Source organism: Chanodichthys erythropterus, chromosome 3 (genome assembly GCF_024489055.1).
Source record: "Chanodichthys erythropterus isolate Z2021 chromosome 3, ASM2448905v1, whole genome shotgun sequence".
NCBI lineage: Eukaryota > Metazoa > Chordata > Actinopteri > Cypriniformes > Xenocyprididae > Chanodichthys > Chanodichthys erythropterus.
Window position 1 is genome coordinate 54,433,993 of NC_090223.1, and position 23,965 is coordinate 54,457,957.

General features: G+C 37.7%; 1 protein-coding gene across 2 annotated transcripts in view; it reads left to right on the plus strand.

Annotated features, from left to right (window-relative positions):
- Positions 1-23,965, plus strand: part of cyth3b (cytohesin 3b) — a 48,888-nt gene that overhangs the window by 23,706 nt on the left and 1,217 nt on the right. For both annotated transcript variants that reach the window (XM_067382824.1, XM_067382823.1), the window contains exons 2-12: positions 6,471-6,553; positions 7,076-7,140; positions 8,955-9,021; positions 9,237-9,355; positions 9,708-9,788; positions 11,089-11,201; positions 13,170-13,318; positions 13,617-13,728; positions 20,138-20,214; positions 20,460-20,531; positions 20,609-20,763. In XM_067382824.1, coding sequence (XP_067238925.1) covers positions 6,471-6,553; positions 7,076-7,140; positions 8,955-9,021; positions 9,237-9,355; positions 9,708-9,788; positions 11,089-11,201; positions 13,170-13,318; positions 13,617-13,728; positions 20,138-20,214; positions 20,460-20,531; positions 20,609-20,763 — 1,093 coding nt within the window. The remainder of the gene's footprint in view (positions 1-6,470; positions 6,554-7,075; positions 7,141-8,954; positions 9,022-9,236; positions 9,356-9,707; positions 9,789-11,088; positions 11,202-13,169; positions 13,319-13,616; positions 13,729-20,137; positions 20,215-20,459; positions 20,532-20,608; positions 20,764-23,965) is intronic.

Below are 23,965 nucleotides of genomic sequence, written 5' to 3' on the forward strand. Positions count from 1 at the left end.
TGGGAATGAGGCTTGTATGTATGTGGAAATTGAATCTTGAGTCTTGAGTCTTGAATCCACTGCAGTTGCTGTGCTGTTTGTAGAGACCAGCTCACATATTTAATAAAAACAATATAGTAAAAATTGTATTTTACAGTGAAACTAAAATCACAATACTCAATTAAAGTCAAATTTATTTGTATAGCACTTTTCACAGTGCACATTGTTTCAAAGCAGCTTTACAGAAATTCATTATGTTAATGTTTATAATAACTTCATGCCTTATAGTAACACTATGTCTTTATGTAATTTATATTACAACAGCTTTACTCTAAAACATGCAGCAACTATATTATTTAATTAGTTAATTTATTTAATTAAATCACAACATTTACAATTTGACAATCGCACTAAGCTGTACTGGAAAATTACAATTAATTCCGATTACTCTTTCAGCTATAGAGTGAAACACTTCCCCTTTTTCAGCAGTGTTGTTTTTTAAATTCATTTTTCCCATAAGGATTTTGAAATAGTCTTTGTTAAAGTGTTGACATGAACCAAGACAGCTACGAGGTGAATCATATCATTACAAACTTTGATTTGAAGCAAAAACATTTTTGAAAATAAGACAAAAATACAAAGGTAAAAGATAGTGTACTCAACAGCTTTAGTGAGAGAAAGAACTACAATCCCATGAAGCACTGCGTACAGCATAAAAAAATTAAAACAGTGGAGGAATATAAAACTACTCATTTACAAATGTTGATTATATGTATAAAGTTTATACATATTTTATAGTTTATACATTACATATTACTTTGGCATGTGTTGCCATTTTCAACTCTCTGATTGGTGTAATTTTCTGGCTAATGTAGTTTTTCACTAGGAATTCCACTGTCAAACATGATTATTTTAAAAATAAGCTGAAATAATGTGGGCTAATGGCTTCAACAGAAGCAAATACCATGGATTAACAACCTAGTAGCTTACAGTAAAGCTGTCTTTAAAGGTTTATAAGTTATCGTTAAAAATCAATTTCCCTATGGAGAAAATGAATGGAGTTTTTTACTTCTGGATCCTAGCTGTTGCACTCTAAAGTTGCTAGGTGGTTGTTAGGGTGTCTACCAGGCAAAACATTGTTATTCTGTAGCACAAACAGTGTGGGTCAAGTTTCATTTAATACTTAGGGTTAGGAATTAGTTTAAATCACTACTTCTAAACATAAGCAATGGTTACAGCGAAGCTGGCCTTAGTAAAGCCCCACTAAAAAGTGCAGGTTTCAGTGATTCTCTGTCTGGTTGAACTGACATATATGATTGAACTCACATGCTTCACACGCCAAAGTCACAATGAAAAAAGCACGTTTCCTTTTCCCCTCCCCTTGTTAGGTTATAGGTCATGTTTAATGCATTAGAGCCGCAGTGATATCAAATGACCATGTGCTTCCTGTGTATGCACTCACTAACACACAGTGTGGGTTTGTCACTGAGCCCAATAGCTCAACAATCCAAGACATTTGCCTCTTTTATTCCTCCATGGGAATCCTCTCAGATGATGCAGGATTTCTGTGCTGTAGACGTAGGTTTGCCTGTGGGGGATCGCTCGATAAATGCCGCTTTATGCTCTGTGTCAAAAAGAACCCAGAAACCATTGTGTGCAGCCAGGACGTGGTTAGTGTCATCATTTTTGTCTTTATGGAAAACATTCATTGTTGCCTTGAACCCTTGTTTCAAGTACACAGTCGCCCCTTTATAGACGTCCCAGGCCATCAGAAAGCATTAGGAAATAATGCTCAGTATTTTTTTTTTTTTTTTTTGGCCTATAAAGGGTTTTAGCAATTGACAACAGAGTATGAAGTGAAAATGGGAGATGAAATTCAAAGCAGCTTAGTGGAATGATGCAGATGGGATTTCTCTTCCCAAGCAATGGATCCAGGAAGCTGGCAGAAAGAGCGGAGGAGAGCTACAATCTGCTCCAGCAGAAATACAGGAGTGACCTACTTCCTCTGGCTGCTGATTCGATCTTAGCCATCTTCACGCACAACCTGAGGAGCCTTTCACACAATTTTTGATGAAATTACATCCTTTCAATTTAGCTGAGACTATGTTGTCATATTAATTCATTTTAGTTAATTTTACATGGATTGGAATGTAAACATTACGAAACTGATGATGATGTGAATCGATGTGAATGTCTTTGCATGTGACCTCTGAAAAAAGTATTTTTTGTAAGAAATCTTCTACTACTAAATTCTCCCTGTGGTGAAAAACTAGTTTTTAATGTTGTTTATATGTCTATCTGGTTTTTTAATATGTTTTAAGACAAACCATGTGCAAATTCATCAGTCAACATCAATGCTGAGTGTTTTCTCCTTAAAACTGCAGTGATCTAAAGACAGTTTCAAAAACTTGGTTTGAAATCACTGGTGTTTGTGACATCACAAACTACCTTGTAACCAATCATGTCAATGTGCCGGCGGGCTTTAGCATATCATTAACTATGACCGATCTGAAGCAGGGGAGTCTCAAGAAACCAGGTTAGCCCGGTATCAGGTGTTTGACAACATAGTCAAGCAAAAGGCTAATCATATTAATTACCGTTATGTGTCCTACAATGTTGTAGAGAGTGATACGTAAAACACATTACCATTCTGTTACATCGACTTGTAGACGAGCCTGTATAATTCACTTTTCTTCTTCTTCTGAATTAGTTTCTGGTTCAAACATATATGGCTGAATTAAACCAGTTTCCACTTGCCATTGTGCAGTGTTTACCCACTATAGATATAGAAGACTATAGACTAAGACTATAGATATAGAAAGGGACTTTGGTTTACCTCAGTAAGTTGACCGAGCGGATCTCTGAGCTCGTGCGATTGAGTGGAGACGGGGCTAATTTGTATATTCAAACATTCATATAAGTTACATTCAAGCTATTTTAAGGCATGAATACATTTTTTTTCACAGTGAAAATATTTACATTTGTCATTTTGGTGATCAAAGTTGAGTTTTAAGGGATAAAATTATTGGCTACAAGGGGACTTTAAGTGTGCAAGCTCCTCTTCTTGTTGAACATGGATTGGAAAGGCCACACATTTTTGGCAGACAAAATTAATATTTTAGTTGACGATAATGTACAAAATAAAAAATGTGTCCAACTGTAATAGATCAAAGTTTAACCAGAAGATTTAAAAAATGCATCCACATTTATTAAAAAATAAATATAATATATGAAAGATCAATATAAGGACGTAAACACTGAAAACCTGAGATCCTGAAATAGTATCTTGTAATGAGTGTGCAAAAGCTGCTTTTTATTACTCTGTTGTGAATCCTTCGTGGATTCGGTTATTAATTGTCAGTGTTTCAGAGACTGTACAAGATATTACATTACATGTTGTTACAATTCGAGTCTCGTTTCCCCTATTTTGTCTTTAAGGACTCTTATCTTGAAGTGTATTTTCTATTCCTGTTGTTCCCAGTGTTTACTTAGTTTCCGTAGTTACCCATGTTAGTTTCCATAGCAATTCATTACCCACACCTGTTCCTTGTTAGTATCCTGTGTATTTATACCCCAGTGTTTCCCTTGTCTTTAGTGGATGTTGTGCATAAGGTGTTTTCACTTCTGTTTTGCTCGCTGCTTGGATTTACTCTTTTTTTGCCTATACGTCTCCCTGTGCCTGGATTTACTTTTGTTATTTTTGTTAATAAACGTCTTTTTGTTGCAACTGGATCCTACACTTTCGTCTTTCTGAAATAACCTGTGTTACACATGTAGTGCTTTACTACGTAATGCAGTATTACACAACATTGACTGTCATGTAACTTACTTCAAATTAATTACAGTAGTGTCGTTATTCAGCTTGAGTCAGTTCAGTGTTGATTCAATTCAGTTCAACAACAGTGTCGATTTAGCAAAATTCGTCAATTATGAAACAAATTCGATTCAGCTATAAAGCAGCTCTACAGAAGACAATAGAGTCGTCATTCAGCTCAGTTCAGTACAAGTTTTGTTTTTGAGTGAGCTACTTTACCTGCTAAATAAAGCGGTTTCGTTCTTGCTTCTTGATTATTTGAATAAATTCTTTCTACATTTGTTTTCTGCATTGTTAATTAAAATATTAACAATGCAGAAAACAGTATGTTCATCCACAGTATGTTCAATTAAAATCATCAGATGATTTACATTTCATCTTGTCTTCATTATCAATGACAAAAAAGCCTTTTTTCAACATACTGTATTCAACAGTAATTTTGTTGACGAGATTAACAATGACTTCATATGAAAGACGTGTTTAGTTGTTTGTTGTGGTTCATTTATAGTATCCAATTCCCCGTGAAAGCATTTAAAAGGGAAACACGGTCGGTCTACTGCTAATTACAGAAAAATACAGAAGTCATTAGAGACTACGAAAACATGATGTTCATTTAACCAGATGCGCATTTGCACAACACAGACTGTTCATGTACCAGCTGATGTATTTTGAACACTTGAATGGCAAGGTGTTGCTAAAATAGAAAGCTCTAATCTGATTGGCTAGTGCTGTACAATTTCCTGGAGTCTGGGTGCACATCTTTATCAGTCCGTTTGGAAACAAACCCACTTCCACATATGCCTTCTTCTGTATAGAAGGTGAAAATCAGTATGTGAAATAATTAGTAGGTCTGAATTCATAGTTTCATAAAACAGTAGGCGAGAAGTACTCAGGTGATCTGCTACTTATGCTGAGATTCTGAGGTACGCATCCAATGGACTCTTTCTATCCCATGAGGCCATGTGGGAAGCAGGGAATTGAGGCAACTGATGTTTTAGTGACATGACAATGCCAACATGACGCATGTAATCCATCTGGATTGCGTTCATACTACATGCATGCACGTAGTATATAGAACATATTTTTTTTTAACGATTGAACAAATATAATGTTTATCTGATAAAAAGACACATAAATTATGATGGAAAATCCTTTGATGTTTATAAAAAAACTCATGTGACTTTGCCACAACAGAGGCTGTGATTGGATAACTGGACTAACCAGTGGACCAATTACATCACAGCATTTCAAATGTTGGTTTGGTGGTTCTGAAACACCAAAGTCAAAGTCTATTGTCAGAATGATTTGGTTTAATTCCCTCCAGAAGCGTTTCACATGATTGCGTTCCCCAACACCAGCATCCAAACACTAGATAATATCTGAGACGCAAGTCATATATGATGGAGGAAAAACAGCCAGTTTCTTCCCTGATTGCAGGAACTTTCATTTTTATTACTGATATCTTGTGCCAATTTCCCAGGAAGTGACGGTTTTGTTCTCTTGAACACACTGGATGGAAACGCTGCTTTATTGTTTTATGCGATATCTAATTTTTGTGCATAAGTTAATTTTGCAACTGGATAGAAACAGCTACTGTGGAGGTTCTTGGCACCATTATAATTTCAGTTATACAATAGTTTGTCCAACTATAAAGTTCAGTCATGAAACTCTAGATAGCACAGGCTAATAGGTCATTTAAGGCAGGAACATACCATGCAGACGGTTGGCCGTCGGGCAGTTTTTGTTCGTCGGACGACTAAGTTTTCTCAGTGTGTTCCACACCTTCGGCTGAAGTTGGTCCTCGTCGGCTTTTTTTTTCAAGTTGAATCGGCGTCGGTCTGTCAGACCATTGGATCATTCTGATTGGCTGTTCAGCTACTGCCACCTGCTGGTTCGGAAAGGCATTTCATCTTACGCAGGCACCACAGACGTGCTACTTGGTCGTCGGCTGTTGAGCATCGGTTTGGTGTTTCAGGGCAACTTTGGACCCAGATGCTGCCGACGTGAGCCAACCAGGCAGTCTGCTTTTGTTGCCACTTGTTCGTCGGCGTCGGCTTGGTGTGTTCCTGCCTTTAACTGAACCTGCTCGTAATCACATTGTTATCTATAGGGAACAGCGGATTGGTTCCTGCTGTATCACTACCCAATGAGCTTGCGTGCTCAACCTTCAAAATACTTTGGTAGCATTGCCTTAGCAGTGCAGCGCGCTTCAGAAACCCTCCACCTTCCCCAGCTCCACCTGTATAGATCTGCTACGGGTAATTCATGTATGCTATATTGTACAGCAGCAGCATGTCTTACTTGCTCACAGCAGCGTGACAATAAAAGCAGCAGCAGCATAGCAGATCTATTTCGCCAAGACCAAACATACAACATTGTCATACCCATTACCATGCCAAACACTCAGAGAGAACTAAATTTGTCGTTCACGTTTTGTCACGCATTGTCATTGTGTGATGAAAAAAAAGAAAGAAAATAGAACAACCAACTTCTCAGTAATCCACACAGAGTCTAGAGACAGCATGAGTGGAGTTTTAAAGCCGAGGGAAATGTCTGACCCACATTATTGCTGATTGAATATGTCTTGCTATGCTCTTCTGCTCTTCAATGTTAAGATGACCAGTGTTTATATAAACATGCTTAAAGGTGTCCTACCCTTGTGTGTGTTTGGTTACAGTACCTGAAGACCTGTCCTTAGAGGAGCGAGACGAGCTGTCCAACATACGGCGCAGGAAAAAAGAACTGCTTGATGATATTGAGGTAAGGATGTGATAGAAAAAAAAAGTTCCAAAGGTTCCAAAAATTATTGATTCTCTAAAGAAACTTTTGAGTGATCAGTTCTTAAAAGAACAGATTTAAAAATTCCAAAGAACCATTTTTCCCCTATAAAGAGCCTTTTCTGGAATGGAAAGTTTCCATTAATTAAACATTTGATGCCAATATAAAACCTTGTAGAAAGTAGAATGTAGTTGAGGTTGTTAGGTATCACATAAAATAATTATTAAAGAAAAAGTAGTATTTATTGCTTCACATAATTACTCTATAACATGCTGGTATTGCATTCAGAATGTAACCTATTTTTCTTCATTGAATGAGTACCTTGTTTCTCTGTTGGTTAAAAAGCTTTTAATCATTGTAATAGGCATTTGGCAGACACTTTCATCGTAACATTAAATTCAAGGTATACGTTTTGCATTTCCAAAGAATCAATGCCATGACCTTGGGCTCTAGTATTTGATATCATGTAGAGTCTTCTGTTTGATGTGAGCCTCTGTTTTACAGCGCTTGAAGTTTGAGATCGCAGAAGTGATGACAGAAATCGAGCAGCTCACGTGTGTGGGCGAGAGGTGAGTTATGAGAGATGGTAAATGTTTCCTTTTCATTACAGCTCAACTGAAGCTCATGCAGATTTGCACCTGTCTCTCTTTTGTCCGAGTGTCCTCACTGATCTGTCCTCTTCTAAACATTCATTAAGCACTCTATTCAGACTGTGTTGTCTGATTGACAGGTCACACACCTGAGAGGAGGAGAGGAGAGGTGTGCTGTGCACGCTTATGTCTTTTATTGTGTTTACAGGAATATAGATTGACTCAGTGTGAGGAAATGCATGTTGAATATCTAACATTCAATAAGTGTTTAGAGTTTTTTTCTCGATTTTCTGAGATAAAAGTGATGAAAACATAATGTAACAGAACTCAAAACTTCCTTCCCAGTTCAAAAAGACTTTGAGACAAAATTTTATTGAGAATGAGCTGCAGTTACTTTTTAGGCAGATGAATACATGTCAACACACATCCATATTTATGTCACTGGGGCTTATTGGGTGTTCAGAAACTTAGATACTATTAGGAAGGTGTATATTCACCAGGGGATGGATTTAAAAAATAACAAAATAAAAATAAATTTCTTCTTAACTACAATTTCCTTCTTTTCTTTTTTTTTTCTTTTTTTAATTAAGAATATTTTGTATTCCCAGAAATACTTCTTAAGGGCGTTCTTATCTTTCTTCTAAAGATCTGTTATGAGGCAGGCAAGGGAAGAGGAGTAGAAGATCTCAATTACTGCAGTTTCAGTTTATTTACAAAAACTAATGCTAGGAAAGCAAACCAGAAGACAGGAATCAACATAACAGCTTCTCTAAAGCAAAGAAAATACCAAACAGTGAAAAGAACTAAGGGTATGTTTACAAGACAGCGATGTACTAAAAATTAAAGTGTTTTTTCTTTGCATTTTTCATGTACATACGACAATGTTGTCAAAACGATCCCCATTCACATGGATCTGCTGTGACTAAAAACGCTGTATTATTCATGCCAGGCCAGTAGATGGCGATGTCACTTTGTAAAGAAACACTACGCGCCTATAGACTGAACACATAATACACATTCGCATAACATCACCGCTTTCACAAATTCACTTTTTTGTAGTTTACATTGTAACGGTATTGTTTTCAAAAACATCAGGCCCCCACAACGCAGCTGTTGTGTCAATGAATGGCCAAAACGCATACAAAGTTTTTTGTTTTTAGTTGAAAATGGCCCCTAAACTGAGGGCTTAAATACACAGGAGAAAACGAACTGAACAAGAAACCGTTGCACAAAGCAGCCAGTAACCATGGCAACAAACAAAGGCATAATCAGTAACATAGAAATGGAAAAGCAGCGGGACAAAGGAAGCATAAAGAGAACACAGGGAACAATGAAATACAAACTAAAAGTCCATAGAATAGAACATTATCATTTCAATATCATTCTTAAGACAAAACTTAAGAACATTTTAAACATATTACTATGAATGGGAGAAAGTGCAACGTGAAGTATGGTGGAATAAGTCCCGCCTTCTAAATAAAAGAGCCATGACCTTGACTGTAAAGTCATCGCGTCACTGCAGCTGTCGTTAGAAGCTCCAGTTGCTATAGAAAGGTCAAGCCAGAAAAATAAACATTTTTAACGCTATTTGAGCATAAAAAAGAATATTTATGGGACAGTTGTTGTCAGTGAAATGACTTTGATAAGACTCTTAAATCAGCAGAACTTGGGCCTGTAAGCAGGACTGTTTGATAGTTATGAAAGTGTTGTTTGGCTCATTGTACAAGAGGTTCTTTGTCTGCCTTCAGTCTTATTAAAGGATATTTGTTAAGACTTATTTACTTCATTTGCAGCAAAACAACACAGAGAAACAAACAAATTGCAATGGGAAGAAAGAAATTCAACATGGACCCCAAAAAAGTAAGTGTATTTTGTCTTTTCTATGATGACACAGATACTTGAGAATCTTCACAGACTAATACTTTTAAAGCCTTTACCCTTTTCTTTACAGTATTTGTACTGAGCGATAAACATTGTGACATTTTAACTGACATAGTGAAATTTTTCACATACTTTTCCTGACACCCATAGGGTCGATCCTAAAATGCTTTTTTTAAAAATCAAATTTTTTGCAGGGGATCCAGTTTCTACTGGAGAACGACCTCCTGCAGCAGACGCCTGAAGACATCGCTCAGTTCCTCTATAAAGGAGAAGGCTTGAACAAAACTGTCATTGGGGATTACTTGGGGGAACGGTAAATCTTTGCTTCATTCCTTTAGTTTTTTACCCTGGTTTATTCAGTGAATGTCCATCGCACTGTGAGATTTGTGCCTGATTCATCACAAAAATCCTCCGGAAATTGATTGTCTGGGTCTAGTGAGCAAAACAGCAGCAGTGAAACGCAACGTGTGCCTCGAAGGAAACGGACCACCTCTTGGGATGCGGCTTGTCAAAACAACAGGATTTCATGAAGCATAGCTATGGATACAAACAGTCAACGCAGCCCATGAAAGATCTTAAAAATCTACTTTTTTAAAGACAAGCAATCGATCTTTCTTTGCAGAAACTAACCATTTCTTCTGTGTGTGGTGGTTGTTTTCTCGTAGGGATGAATTCAACATCAAAGTGCTCCAGGCTTTTGTAGAGCTCCATGAATTTGCTGACCTCAACCTCGTTCAGGCTCTGAGGTGGGAAAAGCTTCTCATTCTTCCCCAAGAACTGCAGGAATGGCACATTTTTGGACCAGTTGAATACAGAAGATTTTTGGATTTAGGTCCGTTCACACCAAGAACGATAACTATAAAGATAACCATAAAGATATGGTCCTAAAAATCATTCTAAATGTAAAGGAAAGAGCCGAGTCCACACCACAACTATCATGAAAATGGCACAGATGAAAAATATAATTGGGATCACTTTCAGAATGATTTTGTTCCATCTGATGAATGATAAAAACAATGACTGCCTATCCACCAGACTTTAAAGAGCTGAAGCATTTAAAGATGGCATAAACACTGGTGTGGATGCTAATATATAATAATCTTTATAGTTATCGGTCTTGGTGTAAACAGCTGTTTAGAGTTATTCCAAAAATATAAGAATGAACTGGTTTCTGTTTTGCATGAATATTCCCTCTTTATATTAAGAAGGTGGTGAATCACTTTAAACTTGTCAACCTTGTGTGTGTATATATATATATATATATATATATATATATATATATATATATATATATATATATTTGCATTGTGTGTAACTGTCATGAAAATAATTTCACAAATTAATCTCGTATGTAATGGCAAAATTCTTATTACTGTAATATAATACAATTCATTCAATTGTACGGAATATAAATATTTATACATACAGACGACAATGTTGTCAAAATGATCCCCGTTCACATGGATTCGCAAAACAACTAAAAACGCTGTATTATTCATGCCAGGCCAGTAGATTGCGATCTATAGACTGAACACATAATATGTATGATGTCACCGTTTTCACAAATTCACGTTTTTGTAGTTTACACAATAACTTTTGAAAGTTTACGTTTTCAGGCCCCCAGAATGCCGTTGTGTAAATTAACGGCTAAAACGCATAAAAAGTTTTGTGTTTTTAGTTGAAAACTGTGTTTGTGTAAACGTCCCCTAAACTGAGGGCTTAAATACACAGGAGAAAATAAACTGAACAAGAAACAGGTGCACAAAGCAACCAGTAACCATGGCAACAAACAAGGGCATAATCAGTAACCTAGGAATCGGAAAAGAAGCGGGAAAATGGGGAACAAAAGAAGCAGAAAGAGAACACGGGGAACAATCATTATAATATCGTTCTTAAGACAAAACTATTATTACTAACTATTATAATGTTAGTAGTCTATTTATGGTACCACAATTCAGATTTGTTTTGCTTTTGGGTAATTCTGACCTGGACTTGTTGAGATTGACACATGACTGATTTTCTGATGGATTTGCTGTCTCCACACAGGCAGTTTCTCTGGAGTTTCAGGCTTCCCGGCGAGGCACAGAAGATTGACAGAATGATGGAGGCGTTTGCGTCCCGGTACTGCCAGTGCAACCCTGGAGTCTTTCAGTCTACAGGTCAGACATGTGCAAAACGGCCAGTGTCCATACTAATACAAACCTTGCTTCTGTCCTGCCCCTTCTTATAGAGATGTTGGTCAAAATAATTCTCAGCATTGCTGCAAGGCATTTAGCATAAAGTCTTCTCTTTCAGGGGTTTCCCAAAAGCATTGTTAGCCAACTATGGTCGCAAGTTCCATTGTCACCAACATATTTGAACGTTTTGGCGTTTCCTGAAACCATAGATGCAACGTACATTCACGAACAGCGTCGCAAACTTACGTGGATGGAACTACAGTTTATGAGCTATGATTAGAAGCATAATTTTTTTGTTAAAATGATGTGTACCTAAATAGATCTGTTTGATTAACTGTTTCTATAATCGTTAGTTCCAGCCCTAGTTCAAGAAAATCTTGCTTAAATTAAACTTAACTAGCTACCTGATTGAATAATAACACATCTGGTTTAATGGCACCATCATTTCAGTACATGATGCCACATTATTTAATACAAACTCTTTGTGTTTTCCCTGTGTTTATCCTATAAATGTCAAGACTGTAGAAAAAACATGCTATCTGATCACAGCTGATAGAATAATAGAGCATTTCTATAATTGTATATGGTAATGAAATGAATGGTATTATTGCTCCCCGCTGGGCTCACGGGTTAAACGCTCTGCCGTCTTCTGAGGTTAATGCTGGATCTGAACAGACACATGTTGGAGTTAAGAGCTCATGTCATGATGTGTTTAGAAAGTAAACAGTGACTGCTGTAGTGAAGCCGTAAGAAAACAACTCTGTCTGGTAGTGAAACACTTTTCCTCCTGTTTCTCACCCACGCTCATGTCAGGCTTTCGGCTCTGAAGCAATGCTAACTGTTCTGTTGGACTGACTTTAAAAACACTCAGAATATTAAGGTGAAAGGAGATAGAGACAAATTTTTTTTTATGGACTTTTTCTCTATTTAAAGGTTTGTTTATGGAATTTTTTTCTGTGACGAGCCTTTAAAGGGTTAGTTCACCCAAAAATGAAAATTCTATCATTAATTACTCACCCTCATGTCGTTCCACACCCGTAAGACCTTCGTTCATCTTTAAAACACAAATTAAGATATTTTTGATAAAATCCGATGGCTCAGTGAGGCCTGCTCTGAAAGCAAGTTAATTAACACTTTCAGATGCCCACAAAGCTACTAAAGACATATTTAAAACAGTTCATGTGACTACAATGGTTCAACCTTAATGTTATGAAGTGATAAAAATACTTTTTGTGCGGCAAAAAAAACAAAATAACGACTTTATTCAACAATATCTAGTGATGGCCGATTTCAAAACACTGCTTCATGAAGCTTCGAAGCTTTACGAATCTTTTGTTTCGAATCAGTGATTCGGAGTGCCAAAGTCACGTGATTTCATTAAATAAGGCCTCGTTACATTATAAGTGTTTTGAAATTTCATTGGTTCACCACTGTAGGGCGTGACTTTGGCTGTTTGATACACGCTAAGAACCAGAGAGAAAAAATAAGAAAATAATACTTCTATTCAGTAATAATACATTAAAATGATCAAAAGTGATATTTATAATGTTACAAAATATGTCTATTTCAAATAAATGTTGTTCTTTTGAACTTTCTATTCATCAAAGAATCCTGAAAAATAATATTTATCACAATTTCCACAAAAATATTGAGCTGCATAAACTGTTAAAAACTGATAATAATCAGAAATGTTTCTTGAGCTGCAAATCATCATATTAGAATGATTTCTGAAGGGTCATGTGACTGAAGACTGGAGTAATGATGCTGAAAATACAGCTTTGATGACAGGAATAAATTACATTTTAATATTTATATAAGATAGAAAACAGTTATTTTAGCTTGAAAGTGCTATATCTGTCAGTCACTGTTTGGTATTCCAGACAATGCTTTTAAATGTGCTTATGCAGTGTGTGTGGCTATTGAATTATGTGTCTGTTTTTGTCTCTGCAGACACATGTTATGTCCTGTCCTTCGCCATCATCATGCTGAACACCAGCCTTCACAATCCCAACGTCAGGGACAAACCGGCCGTAGAGCGTTTCATCTCCATGAACAGAGGCATTAATGAGGGAGGAGACCTGCCAGAGGAGCTGCTCAGGGTAATTAATTAAAACTAAATCCATAAAATGATCACATGATGGGAAAGCTTCTATATACAGTATGAAGCGCCTGACAGAACCCTCTAAGGTTCTATAGACAACCTTAACAAGGACTGCAAGAACTTTATTTGCTCTCCTCTTCCTGTCTCACTTTGCATATGACTGACTTTAAATCTCTGAGCCAATCATGATTAATGCAGTAGCAGCTATAGGTCCGTTTTAAATATTTTACAGAGGCAGGCATGTAAATGTACTCATCTGCATACATTAACAGCACTAATGTCTCTTCATCCCGCAGAACCTGTATGAGAGCATCAAGAGCGAGCCCTTCAAAATCCCAGAGGATGACGGCAACGACCTCACACACACGTTCTTCAACCCGGATAGAGAGGGCTGGCTACTGAAGTTAGGTCAGAACCAGACTCTTGCTCTGATATGTCCTGTGTGTTCACTGCGTTGAGATCGAGCGCGGTCTGTTGGAGCCTGTAGGTGGTGTCAGTGAAAGCTGTGAACACTCATTAACATCCTAATGGGTTTTTCACAGCACTGCGAGGGATTCCTTCAGCAGACGTGTGTCGTCTCTTAGGGACAGAGCGCCTGGCATATAGAGTCACTAATGAAAAGCATGCAGTTTAGTAGGGAAACACATTGAAGTATGAGTCTGTTACTATGTCAGCTCTCACCGACAGGGTTGATGTAATGGTGATCTGAGCCATTTTCCGTTCTTCACAATTTCCAGAAGGGTGTTGCAAAATTTCAAGGCCCCCAGAATATTTTGTTGTATGAACATCTGAACATGCAATACATCAAAAGAAAGAACAAAACAAAACATTTTGTTCTAGCTTCACCTTTTTTATCAACACTTGACTGTGGATAAGTTTTAAAGAAAAGGAACATTTTGGGCAAAAAGCTGAGAAAATCGTATTTTTCTCAAAGGCTACATCTGGACAGGATTCAGAACGATGATCAAAACACAGATGGAATAGATCAACACCCCCAACCCTTCACAGTCCTATTGCTCATATGGGTCAATATTTAATTCAGGCAGTTTTGATTTATTTTGCTGTTTTGATTATTATTTTTTGCTGTTTAATATTTGTTGATCACATTATTTTACATGTGCATCTGCTTACAAATGCTATCGCTTGTTTCTGCACCTTCTTCGCCTGTGTTTTGGAGATTCAGGAGATTCAGTGGAAGATGTGCCATAGCGCCCCCTACCTTATAACAGTGAAAACACTGAAACCTGGAAAATTCTGTCAATGGCGGGGAAAGAGTTCATATAAGGGGAAATATTATAAAATTCTTGTTGTTATAGCTTAACAGTTGTGATACAATTTGTAAATTGTGAGGCTCCTGATGGATCTGGACAGTTTGGAGGGAAATGGTTCAAAACACAGACAAAGAAGATGCAGAAACAAACAATCTCATATGTAAGCAACTAGATTCATAATTTTTATTTTATTATTATTATTTTTTTTTTAAAAGTGTGTTACAGCCGGTTGTAATTTTAAGCAAGCAGCATGTAAACTACTGAAACACTGTTCACAAGATATTTAACTTGGTAATCTGATGTAAAAAGAATCTGGCGAGCGCTAATCTGATTGGATGACATTAAGCTTTTTTCAGTCCGTCTGGGTTCAGAGTTGTGTTTATACAACAAGTGGTACAATGAGTGTTTCTGAGAGGAAAAATGCTAACACTTTGGTTTAGGGTCCAATTCTCACTATTAAAGGGTTAGTTCAGTCATTTATTGCTCATGCCGTTCCACATCCGTAAGACCTTCGTTAATCTTCAAAACACAAATTAAGATATTTTTGTTGAAATCCGATGGCTCAGCGAGGCCTGCATAGCCAGCAATGACATTTCCTCTCTCAAGATCCATTAATGTAATAAAAACATATTTAAATCAGTTCATGTGAGTACAGTGGTCCAATATTAATATTATAAAGCGACGAGAATATTTTTGGTGCACCAAAAAAACAAAATAATGACTTATACCGTGATGGCTGATTTCAAAACACTTGACCTTATTTCGCATGACCATATTATACATCCCGAAATCCCACCTAATACCTAAACTTAACAACTACATTACTAACTATTAATTAGGAGTTTATTGAGGCAAAAGTTGTAGTTAATAGTTAGTTAATAATGAGACTAGTACCCTAATCTATAGTGTGACCACAAGAATAATTACTGTATTTTGCCATTTTTGCCAGGTTACTGATTTTTAAAACATTTGAGAAGAGTTTAGAGCTTTTGTTTGAGTGCTATTTCGCAATTAGTCAACCACAAACTAGCAGAACTGTGTTTAGCTTTGTTTCTATACTTTTGAACAAGCAGAAAGACTACAAACATTCTGCAATTTTTCTTAAAAAACATTTATAGACATGGCTGCATCATTATTTTAAAACACTTTTTTTCCATACCGTTTTATCACTGTGGTTTAATCTGTTTCAGATAAACCTATAGCACGAAAAAACAAAACTAGGTCACTTGACTTCTCATTCAGATGGTTTCTTCCTGTCTTCTAATGTGTAGTTATTGAATAAGCTGCCATGTGGACCAGACTTTATGCCTATAGTCAAATGTCTCGCTATGCAAGGGAGCAAAATTCCAGAAGTGCCGGATCTGGATCCACAAATTAAGCCCTGCAGGGATGTCTATACAGAGACTAGTTTTTAATTGCTGTGTTTCATATGTATGTGCCTTTTATTTGTTTGTCAAGCATCAAATGCGTCTTTCTAATGTCCCGTCTCCCATCTCCTGACATTATCTGTGTCATTTCTGTGTTGTGGTGGTGCTTTGTCTCTCATGTATTGATGTTGAGCATTCCTTTTTTTCCTTACACACTCTGCCCTTTGACCCTTGCCCTCATTTTCTGAACTGTGACTGTCTGGCTGTCTCTACAGGAGGTATGTAACCAGGACAGATGTATCCCATCATTCCCTCATCTCAACCTCTGCCGCCTCTTTCCATCTCCTGTAACCTTCATTTTATCCACTCCTGACTGTCATTCAAGGCCTTCCTTCTTCCTGTCTGTAGGCATATGTATATAGTTGAGTTTCTGTGCTCTAACTGGCTGTTGCTGGGGTCAGAGGTCAGTTTAGTGCACATGGTCAGGTTTATGGTCACACCTCCGCTGTATTGTCTGGCTCTGGACACACAAATTCCTTGTTTTCTATGTAATGTCCCAGTAGACCTATATACTTTCTAATAATAACGGTACACATTATACCCACACAATCTTTATGTGTTCCCCTTTAGCAGTAAACGGTGGGGAGCTTTTTCCACTCAAATAATTATGGTTTTTCTCACTAAAAATATCCCTGTTGGGTTTGTGGAAATGTACACTGGAAAATGTTTGTACTCCAGGACTCCAGCAATGAAAGGACTAAATCAGATTACAAAACAAACATGCACTTATTTTGAGAACAATTATTATGAATACATTTGCTTGAGAAACATTTAACCTTATTTATTTATTAGTTTGTTTGTTCAATTTCATTTCATTTAAAAGGTTTAATGCTGAACTTCCAAAAAATTAAAAATAAAATAATTTTCCCACCTTAGGTTAAAAGTATCAGGACCGAAATCACCAAAAACATTACATTTTTACAATGCAGATTGTGTTAAAGCAGCTTTACAGTGATAACTGGTATATAAATTTATAAAAACTTAAAGAAAATGGTATCAGTATCCATCTTAAGTAAATTCAGTATTGATTCATTCCGATGTAAGAATCAATGGTTATTAATTTAGTTATTTTATCTATATCAGCACTGGAGTAAACAGTGATGTCAACATCCAGCTCAGTTCAGTTCGCATACAATAGTGTCAGTGCAGGCAGATCAAAACACTGTTGAATATCAAATGTCAAGTGTCCCCAACTAAGCAAGCCAAAGGCGACAGCGGCAAGGAACCCAAAGTCCAACAGGTGACATCAGGTGGCAAACAATTGTTAAAATGGAGAACAAAAATTTAGTGTTCACTGGACAAAATCTGTTATAACTTGTTGATATTTTACCATAACAAAGTTTGTTGAGGCCAGTATCAGCATAAGTATAATGAAAATTACTTCTTTTTGAACCATGTGGTCTCCACAAAGAACCGTCAATGGCGTCAGTTTTTCTGTATCAATGCAAATCCGAGTCCTGTGGAAGTGAATTGGCAGTGCAGAAAACAGCTTCTTCTCGACATGTCGACAACACAAAACAAACTCTTCCAGTCTCAGCTACAGCTACAGTGTTTGAGGATTGGAACACTACACAAACACCAACAACATTTAACGTCCTTCGGATGAGATGTTAAATCGAGGTCCTGACTCTGTGGTCATTAAAAATCCCAGGATGTCCTTCCAATATACTGCGTTCCAAATTATTATGCAAGTGACATATCAGTGAGATTTCAGTAGAATAAACATTCAGATTTTTGTTTTCTAAGAACATGTTTGTTTGTTTATTTATCCATGTCTTTTTAGATAACTGGTATCAATCTCAGACAAAATAATTTGCAGGATCTATAGAAACCCTACTTAGAGGTTGTTCCACATTATTAAGCAAGTCACAGTTCTCATGCAATATGGGGAGGAAGAAAGATCTCTCTGAAGATGAAAAGCATGAAATGGTGCAATGTTGTGCTAAAGGCATGAAAACAACTAATATTGTGTGAAACTGAATGGAGATTATCAAATTATCATAAGATTTGTGAGTGATTTAGAGCACAGCAGAACTTGGTCAGATAAAGGCTTATTAATGAAAGTTCCTGTCAAAAACATTTTATTGTATTAAAAGGGCAGCTATAAAAAAGCCAGTGTTGAGCAGCAAACAGGTATTTGAAGCTTCTGGTGTCTCTGGAGTCTCAAGAAGCTCTCCATGCAGGCTGGCAGTTGTGCGTAAAGATGCATTTCATCCACTCCAAACCAAAGCTCTTAGAGTAGGGTGTAGGGTGTAACCCCAGCATCCTGGCCAAATTTGCCCATTGTGCTCTGCCCATCGTCATGGCCTCCATATCTACTGATTGGCTTCATCACTCTGTCTCCTCTCCACCAATAAGCTGGTGTGTGATGGGCATTCTGTCGCAATATGGCTGCCGTGGCATCATCCACGTGGATGCTGCACATTGGTGGTTGAGGAGATTCCCCCTTCCAGTGCAGAGAAAAATGCTAACAAATGCTTATTAACACTGAACTGAAGAAACAGAGGACTTAAATACACAGGGCAATATAATTAACAATAACTCCATGTACTGTCCAAATGACAGATCTTTGCCCTGTAGGTCAGGAACTAAGATAACCCTGCATGTGTCATTGGAGTTGTGTCATCATACTGATCTCTCACCCTATGACGACCCTCATTTCCCATCTGTGAGTTGCATTCAGTGCTGTGAGCTGCACTGAATGTGTCTCTTGCTGCCATCTTTTGTGACTGAGGTGGCGTCATAGATGAACATCAGAGACGGTGAAAGTAGAACATGGGAATAGAATTGCAAGTAGGGTACTGCAGAAAGCATGACTTTAATCTCTCTCTTTTCCAGAGGATGTGCGTTCAGCATCTGTGGGACGATGTTGGAGTCAGGAGAGGGGGTAGATAAGCCTGCGGCAGCGTTGTGCTGGATACACCACGTTATTACAGCCAAAAACAGAACAGAAGAGTGCTTGCTCGCGCTGGAATACAGCAGGGGAAAGATTGCAAATGAGTCAGAGGCTTTAATGTATATGAGAACATCTAGTGTGTGGGTGTGTGTGAGAGAGACGCTTTAGTTTTGCACCATTTTCTACAGCATCATAGTATGCCATGAGATTCCATTTGATTTAATTGTAAAACGCAATCGAGACCACTCTTGTAAGGTCTGTCTTCTTTGTAAAAGACTGTTGTGTGACTGTTTGTGAGGAATAAACCAAATAAGGCTAGCACTGTGATCCAAGCTCTCTTTGACATCTGTCTCAAATAACTTCTCTCATCGCTGCAGCATTGCTCCCGGACATTTCTGTTTTTGCTTGCTGTGGTCAGGAGTTGAAATCGAGTTGGAGTTGTGCACCGCTCTTGTGAAAAAGAAGTACACTTTTGTATACTTTTAAAAAGAGTACTTATTATGGAAAGATCCAAATGGAATTGCAGAAATAATCACTGTTTCCAAACGAGTGTCCAACTTCCTGCCCAAATTTACATCACTGGTTTTGCCAGAAGACCCACTCCAACAAAGAAACATAGCATTGTCCCTTTCTGTCTTGTGGCCTTCAGTTGTATCATGTCCCATTTGTTATTAATCAGAAGGGTGTTCCAGAGTCTCTTCATGACTTCATTGTGTCCTTTGGCTGAGCCTGCACTGGAGATGACTTGTCTATGTCTATGCCACTAGAATGATAACCACAATGGTATTTAGGACAGGGCCACAGTCTCAAACTCTTCAGGAAGTCAACCAATTGATGTTTACAGAGAGTTGTCTCTGTACATTAAAATGGACATGAGAAGATATTATAACATTGAAAAAAATGATGTCTTTCACTGTGATTATGGAGAACTAATGGAGAACCTGGCCAGGGCTGCCTTTCCCAAAAGCATCGTAAGTAGATCGTAGAACCATCGCCATCAATGGTCTCTACAATCAACTTAGCTCACGATGCTTTTGGGAAGCGCAGCCCATATTATTTGAGTGTACACCAGAAGATATTGGTGATGATATTCCTGAAATGAGAAACTGGAGCTGTGTTACTGTTGCATTGGCTCTAGTCAGAAATTGGGTCATTGACCTTGTTTTAGTTTCTGCTTGATGGTTCTCCTACAATTCATCAGTTCTCTTTAATTTTCTTTGCAGGTGGACGAGTAAAAACTTGGAAGAGGAGATGGTTTATTCTGACCGACAACTGCTTGTACTATTTTGAGTACACGACAGTAAGTAGATTGGTTTTCGTCATTATTGTATTGCTGAGTAATTTCTGGACTTGTGCTACACCATGTCCTGTCTGAGGGTTTGAGGGGTTACCTTGACAGCAATATACTGTCGGCCCAGATCCGGCCCACATCTGGTTCGCGTGTAATCCACATGTACCAGATGTGGGCTGGATCTGGGCCACACTATGTTGCTATTTGGGTATTCTTGTCCCAAATGCATTTTGATGTGTTTCTCCTGCCTACAGGACAAAGAACCACGTGGAATTATTCCTCTGGAGAACCTCAGCATCCGAGAGGTGGAGGAACCCAGGAAACCTGTGAGTGCTCGAACAAGCTTGAATGTTAGAGCTCATAAGACCTCATGTCTTATAGTATGTTGTGTCTCCTCATGTAGAACTGCTTTGAGCTGTACAATCCCAACCATAAAGGACAGGTGATCAAAGCGTGCAAGACAGAGGCAGATGGGAGGGTGGTGGAGGGAAACCACGTCGTCTACAGGATATCAGCACCCACACCAGAGGAGAAGGAGGAATGGATCAAATCCATTAAGTAGGATTTCCTGCCTATTCTAATGGTTAAATAGTCTTGTTCAGTGCTCTTGTCACTGGCTGTCACCCATTACTGAAGAAATGCAGCATACAGTGATGATGTTAACTCTGATGAGCTGCCACATTGTCAATAACAACAACAAGCATAGGTACAACAAACATAAAATTAAGGCAGTGAAAAATGTGGTAAAATGATATACCACAATGTTTTATTTGCTTTACTGTAATGAGAATGTGATTATTTATTTATTTATTTATGCATTTCAGTAATGAGAATGTGATTATTTATTTATTTATTTTAGCATTAAATTAATGAGAATCTAGGTATTACTTTATTTTCATATTGGTTCCTGTCCAGAGCTGTGGTTTGGTCCAGATTGGGACAGCAGTGGATTTTAACAGCTCTATAGTCATGATGGTGTTCAACGGTCTCATCACACAGCCCCTCATCCACGGCCCTGTGTTTTCATGGGCGTCAGTGGAGATTAGTCAGAGCTTAACCCCCCCCACACACACACACAAGCCATCAACTCCACGGGACCAACTGACCTGTTGCGGTCCTCGTCTCTCCGCTAATCCAGTCCTAACACTAGCGTCCCTCATCTCTCAGAGACATGCTGGAGGATGAGAGGCTTTATCACAAGCACATTTTGCCTAGTCGGCACAGTTATGACCCACTATCCTTATCTGCTTATCTGTAATCACGCTTTATACGCTCAGGAGTTTGAACCATTCAGTCACGCTTTGGAAACAAAAACACAGTCTTCTCATGGGTTTTAACTCATTCAGTAGAAATAAGTTGTGGCAGTGTAGCTGATGTATATGGCTGTGCAGAACGTGAGCTGACAGAACTCAGAATGTAGTTCTCTGTTTATTTTAACACATTTTTAAATCATTCTTAAAGGGTTAGTTCAACCAAAAATGAAAATAATGTCATTTATTACTCACCCTCATGTCGTAAGACCTTCGTTCATCTTTGGAACACAAATTAAGATATTTTTGATGAAATCTGATGGCTCCGTGAGGCCTGCATAGAGAGCAATGACATTTCCTCTCTCAAGATCCATAAAGGTACTAAAAACATATTTAAATCAGTTCAATGTGAGTACAGTGGTTCAATATTAATTCAATATTAAAGCTACGAGAATATTTTTGGTGCGGCAAAAAGCAAAATAACGGCTTATAAAGTGATGGCCGATTTCAAAACACTGCTTCATGAAGCTTCGGAGCATAATGAATCAGCGTGTCAAATCATGATTCGAATCGCGTGTCAAACCGCCAAACTGCTGAAATCATGTGACTTTGGTGCTCCGAACCGCTGATTCGACACAAAAGATTCATAATGCTCCGAAGCTTCCTGAAGCAGTGTTTTGAAAGCGGCCATCACTAAATAAGTCATTATTTTTTGTTTTTGGTGCACCTAAAATATTCTCATCGCTTTATAATATTAATATTGAACCACTGTACTCACATGAGCCATCAGATTTCAACAAAAATATCTCAATTTGCTCCAAAGGTTAACGAAGGTCTTACGGGTGTGGAACGACATGAGGGTGAGTAATAAATGACAGAATTTTCATTTTTGGGTGAACTAACCCAAAACTATTTCTTCAGAATCAGTATAGAAATTGTGAAAGTTATGTTCGAAATACATTATTACCCTATTACATGCAGTGTATCCTGAATACGACTAGCTTTTTGAAACAGTGCACAGTAAAATAATACATTGTTGGTATATGACATCATCATATTGTATGTGAGTGGCATACTGTTAGCGTTTTGAAAATTAATTGTTGCATTTTTAAAGGGATAGTTCACCCAAAAATGAAAATTATCCCATGATTTACTCACCCTCAAGCCTAGGTGTATATGACTATCTTCTTTCAGACGAACACTATCAGAGATATATTATAAAATATCTTTGCTCTTCCAAGCTTTATAATGGGAGTGAATATAAACCAATATTTTGAAGCCCAAAAAAGCGTATCTATCCATCATAAAAGTAATCCACATGGCTCCAGGAGGTTAATAAAGGCTTTCTGAAGTGAAGCAATGCAGTTTTGTAAAAAAAAAAAAAAAAAAAAATCCATATTTATAACTTTATAAACTATAATCACTGGCTTCCAGTAACAGCCGTATGCAAGTTGAGATCCGGTGGAAGAGTGACCTTAATAAAGTTATTAATATGAATATTTTTTCTTACAAAAATGCATCGCTTTGCTTCAGAAGGCCTTTATTAACCCCCTGGAGCCGTATGGATTACTTCTATAATGGATGGATGTGCTTTTTTGGGCTTCAAAATCTCAAGCCCCATTCAGTGCCATTATAAAGCTTGGGAGAGCCAGGATGTAATTCAGTATAACTCTGATTTTGTTTGTCTGAAAGAAGATAGTAATATACACCTAGGATGGCTTGAGGGTGAGTAAATCATGGAATAATTTTCATTTTTGAGTGAACTATCCCTTTAATTTTATGGTTGACAGTCCAATCAAAAGCTTTGAAGAAATACTAAAAGAGTAGCAGAGTAGTATTCTATTCCAACATAGTTAATAGTGTGCAAATTAAACACTTTTCCCAGCAATAATAAAAAAGATACAAAGAGCACTCACTCTGCACTGCATCACATTTTGAACTTTTGTTTTCACTTACCTTATCGCAGTGCATTATGGGATTACCTAATCCATGAATTATACGCTCAAATTTTGAAACAATGTTTCTTATAAAGCAGCGTAACCATTTAAAATTGCCTTTAAAATTGTCTGGAGCTCACTTGTGAGGCCTTAAAATGCTGTCTACATAGATGTAGTCACCTCACAATGAAAGAAGCACTTCCTGCAGTGGAGGATGAGTTTCACACTATGCGCCACGCTAACAAGATTTCTAGCGTGAAAACTGTGGCAACAGCAGCAGAGCATTCGTGACTCTTCATAGAGCGCTTAGTAGAGCACTTGGAACGTTAGATATCAGTCCCTGATCGATATAAAACCAGCCTTTAATCTTAGCAGTCACCTTACACTGGACAAGACACAAACGCCACTCAAACGCAGAACATCCATGGGGGGGTGGGGTTAAACGGGGGTGGGGTCTGTCCTTAGAAACCATGGAAACCAAACTAGGTCACTGAACAAACTATATTCTATGATGCAGTTAAGACAGGGGTGTGTATGTATATATATATGCTGAATTTCCATATCAAAGATGCT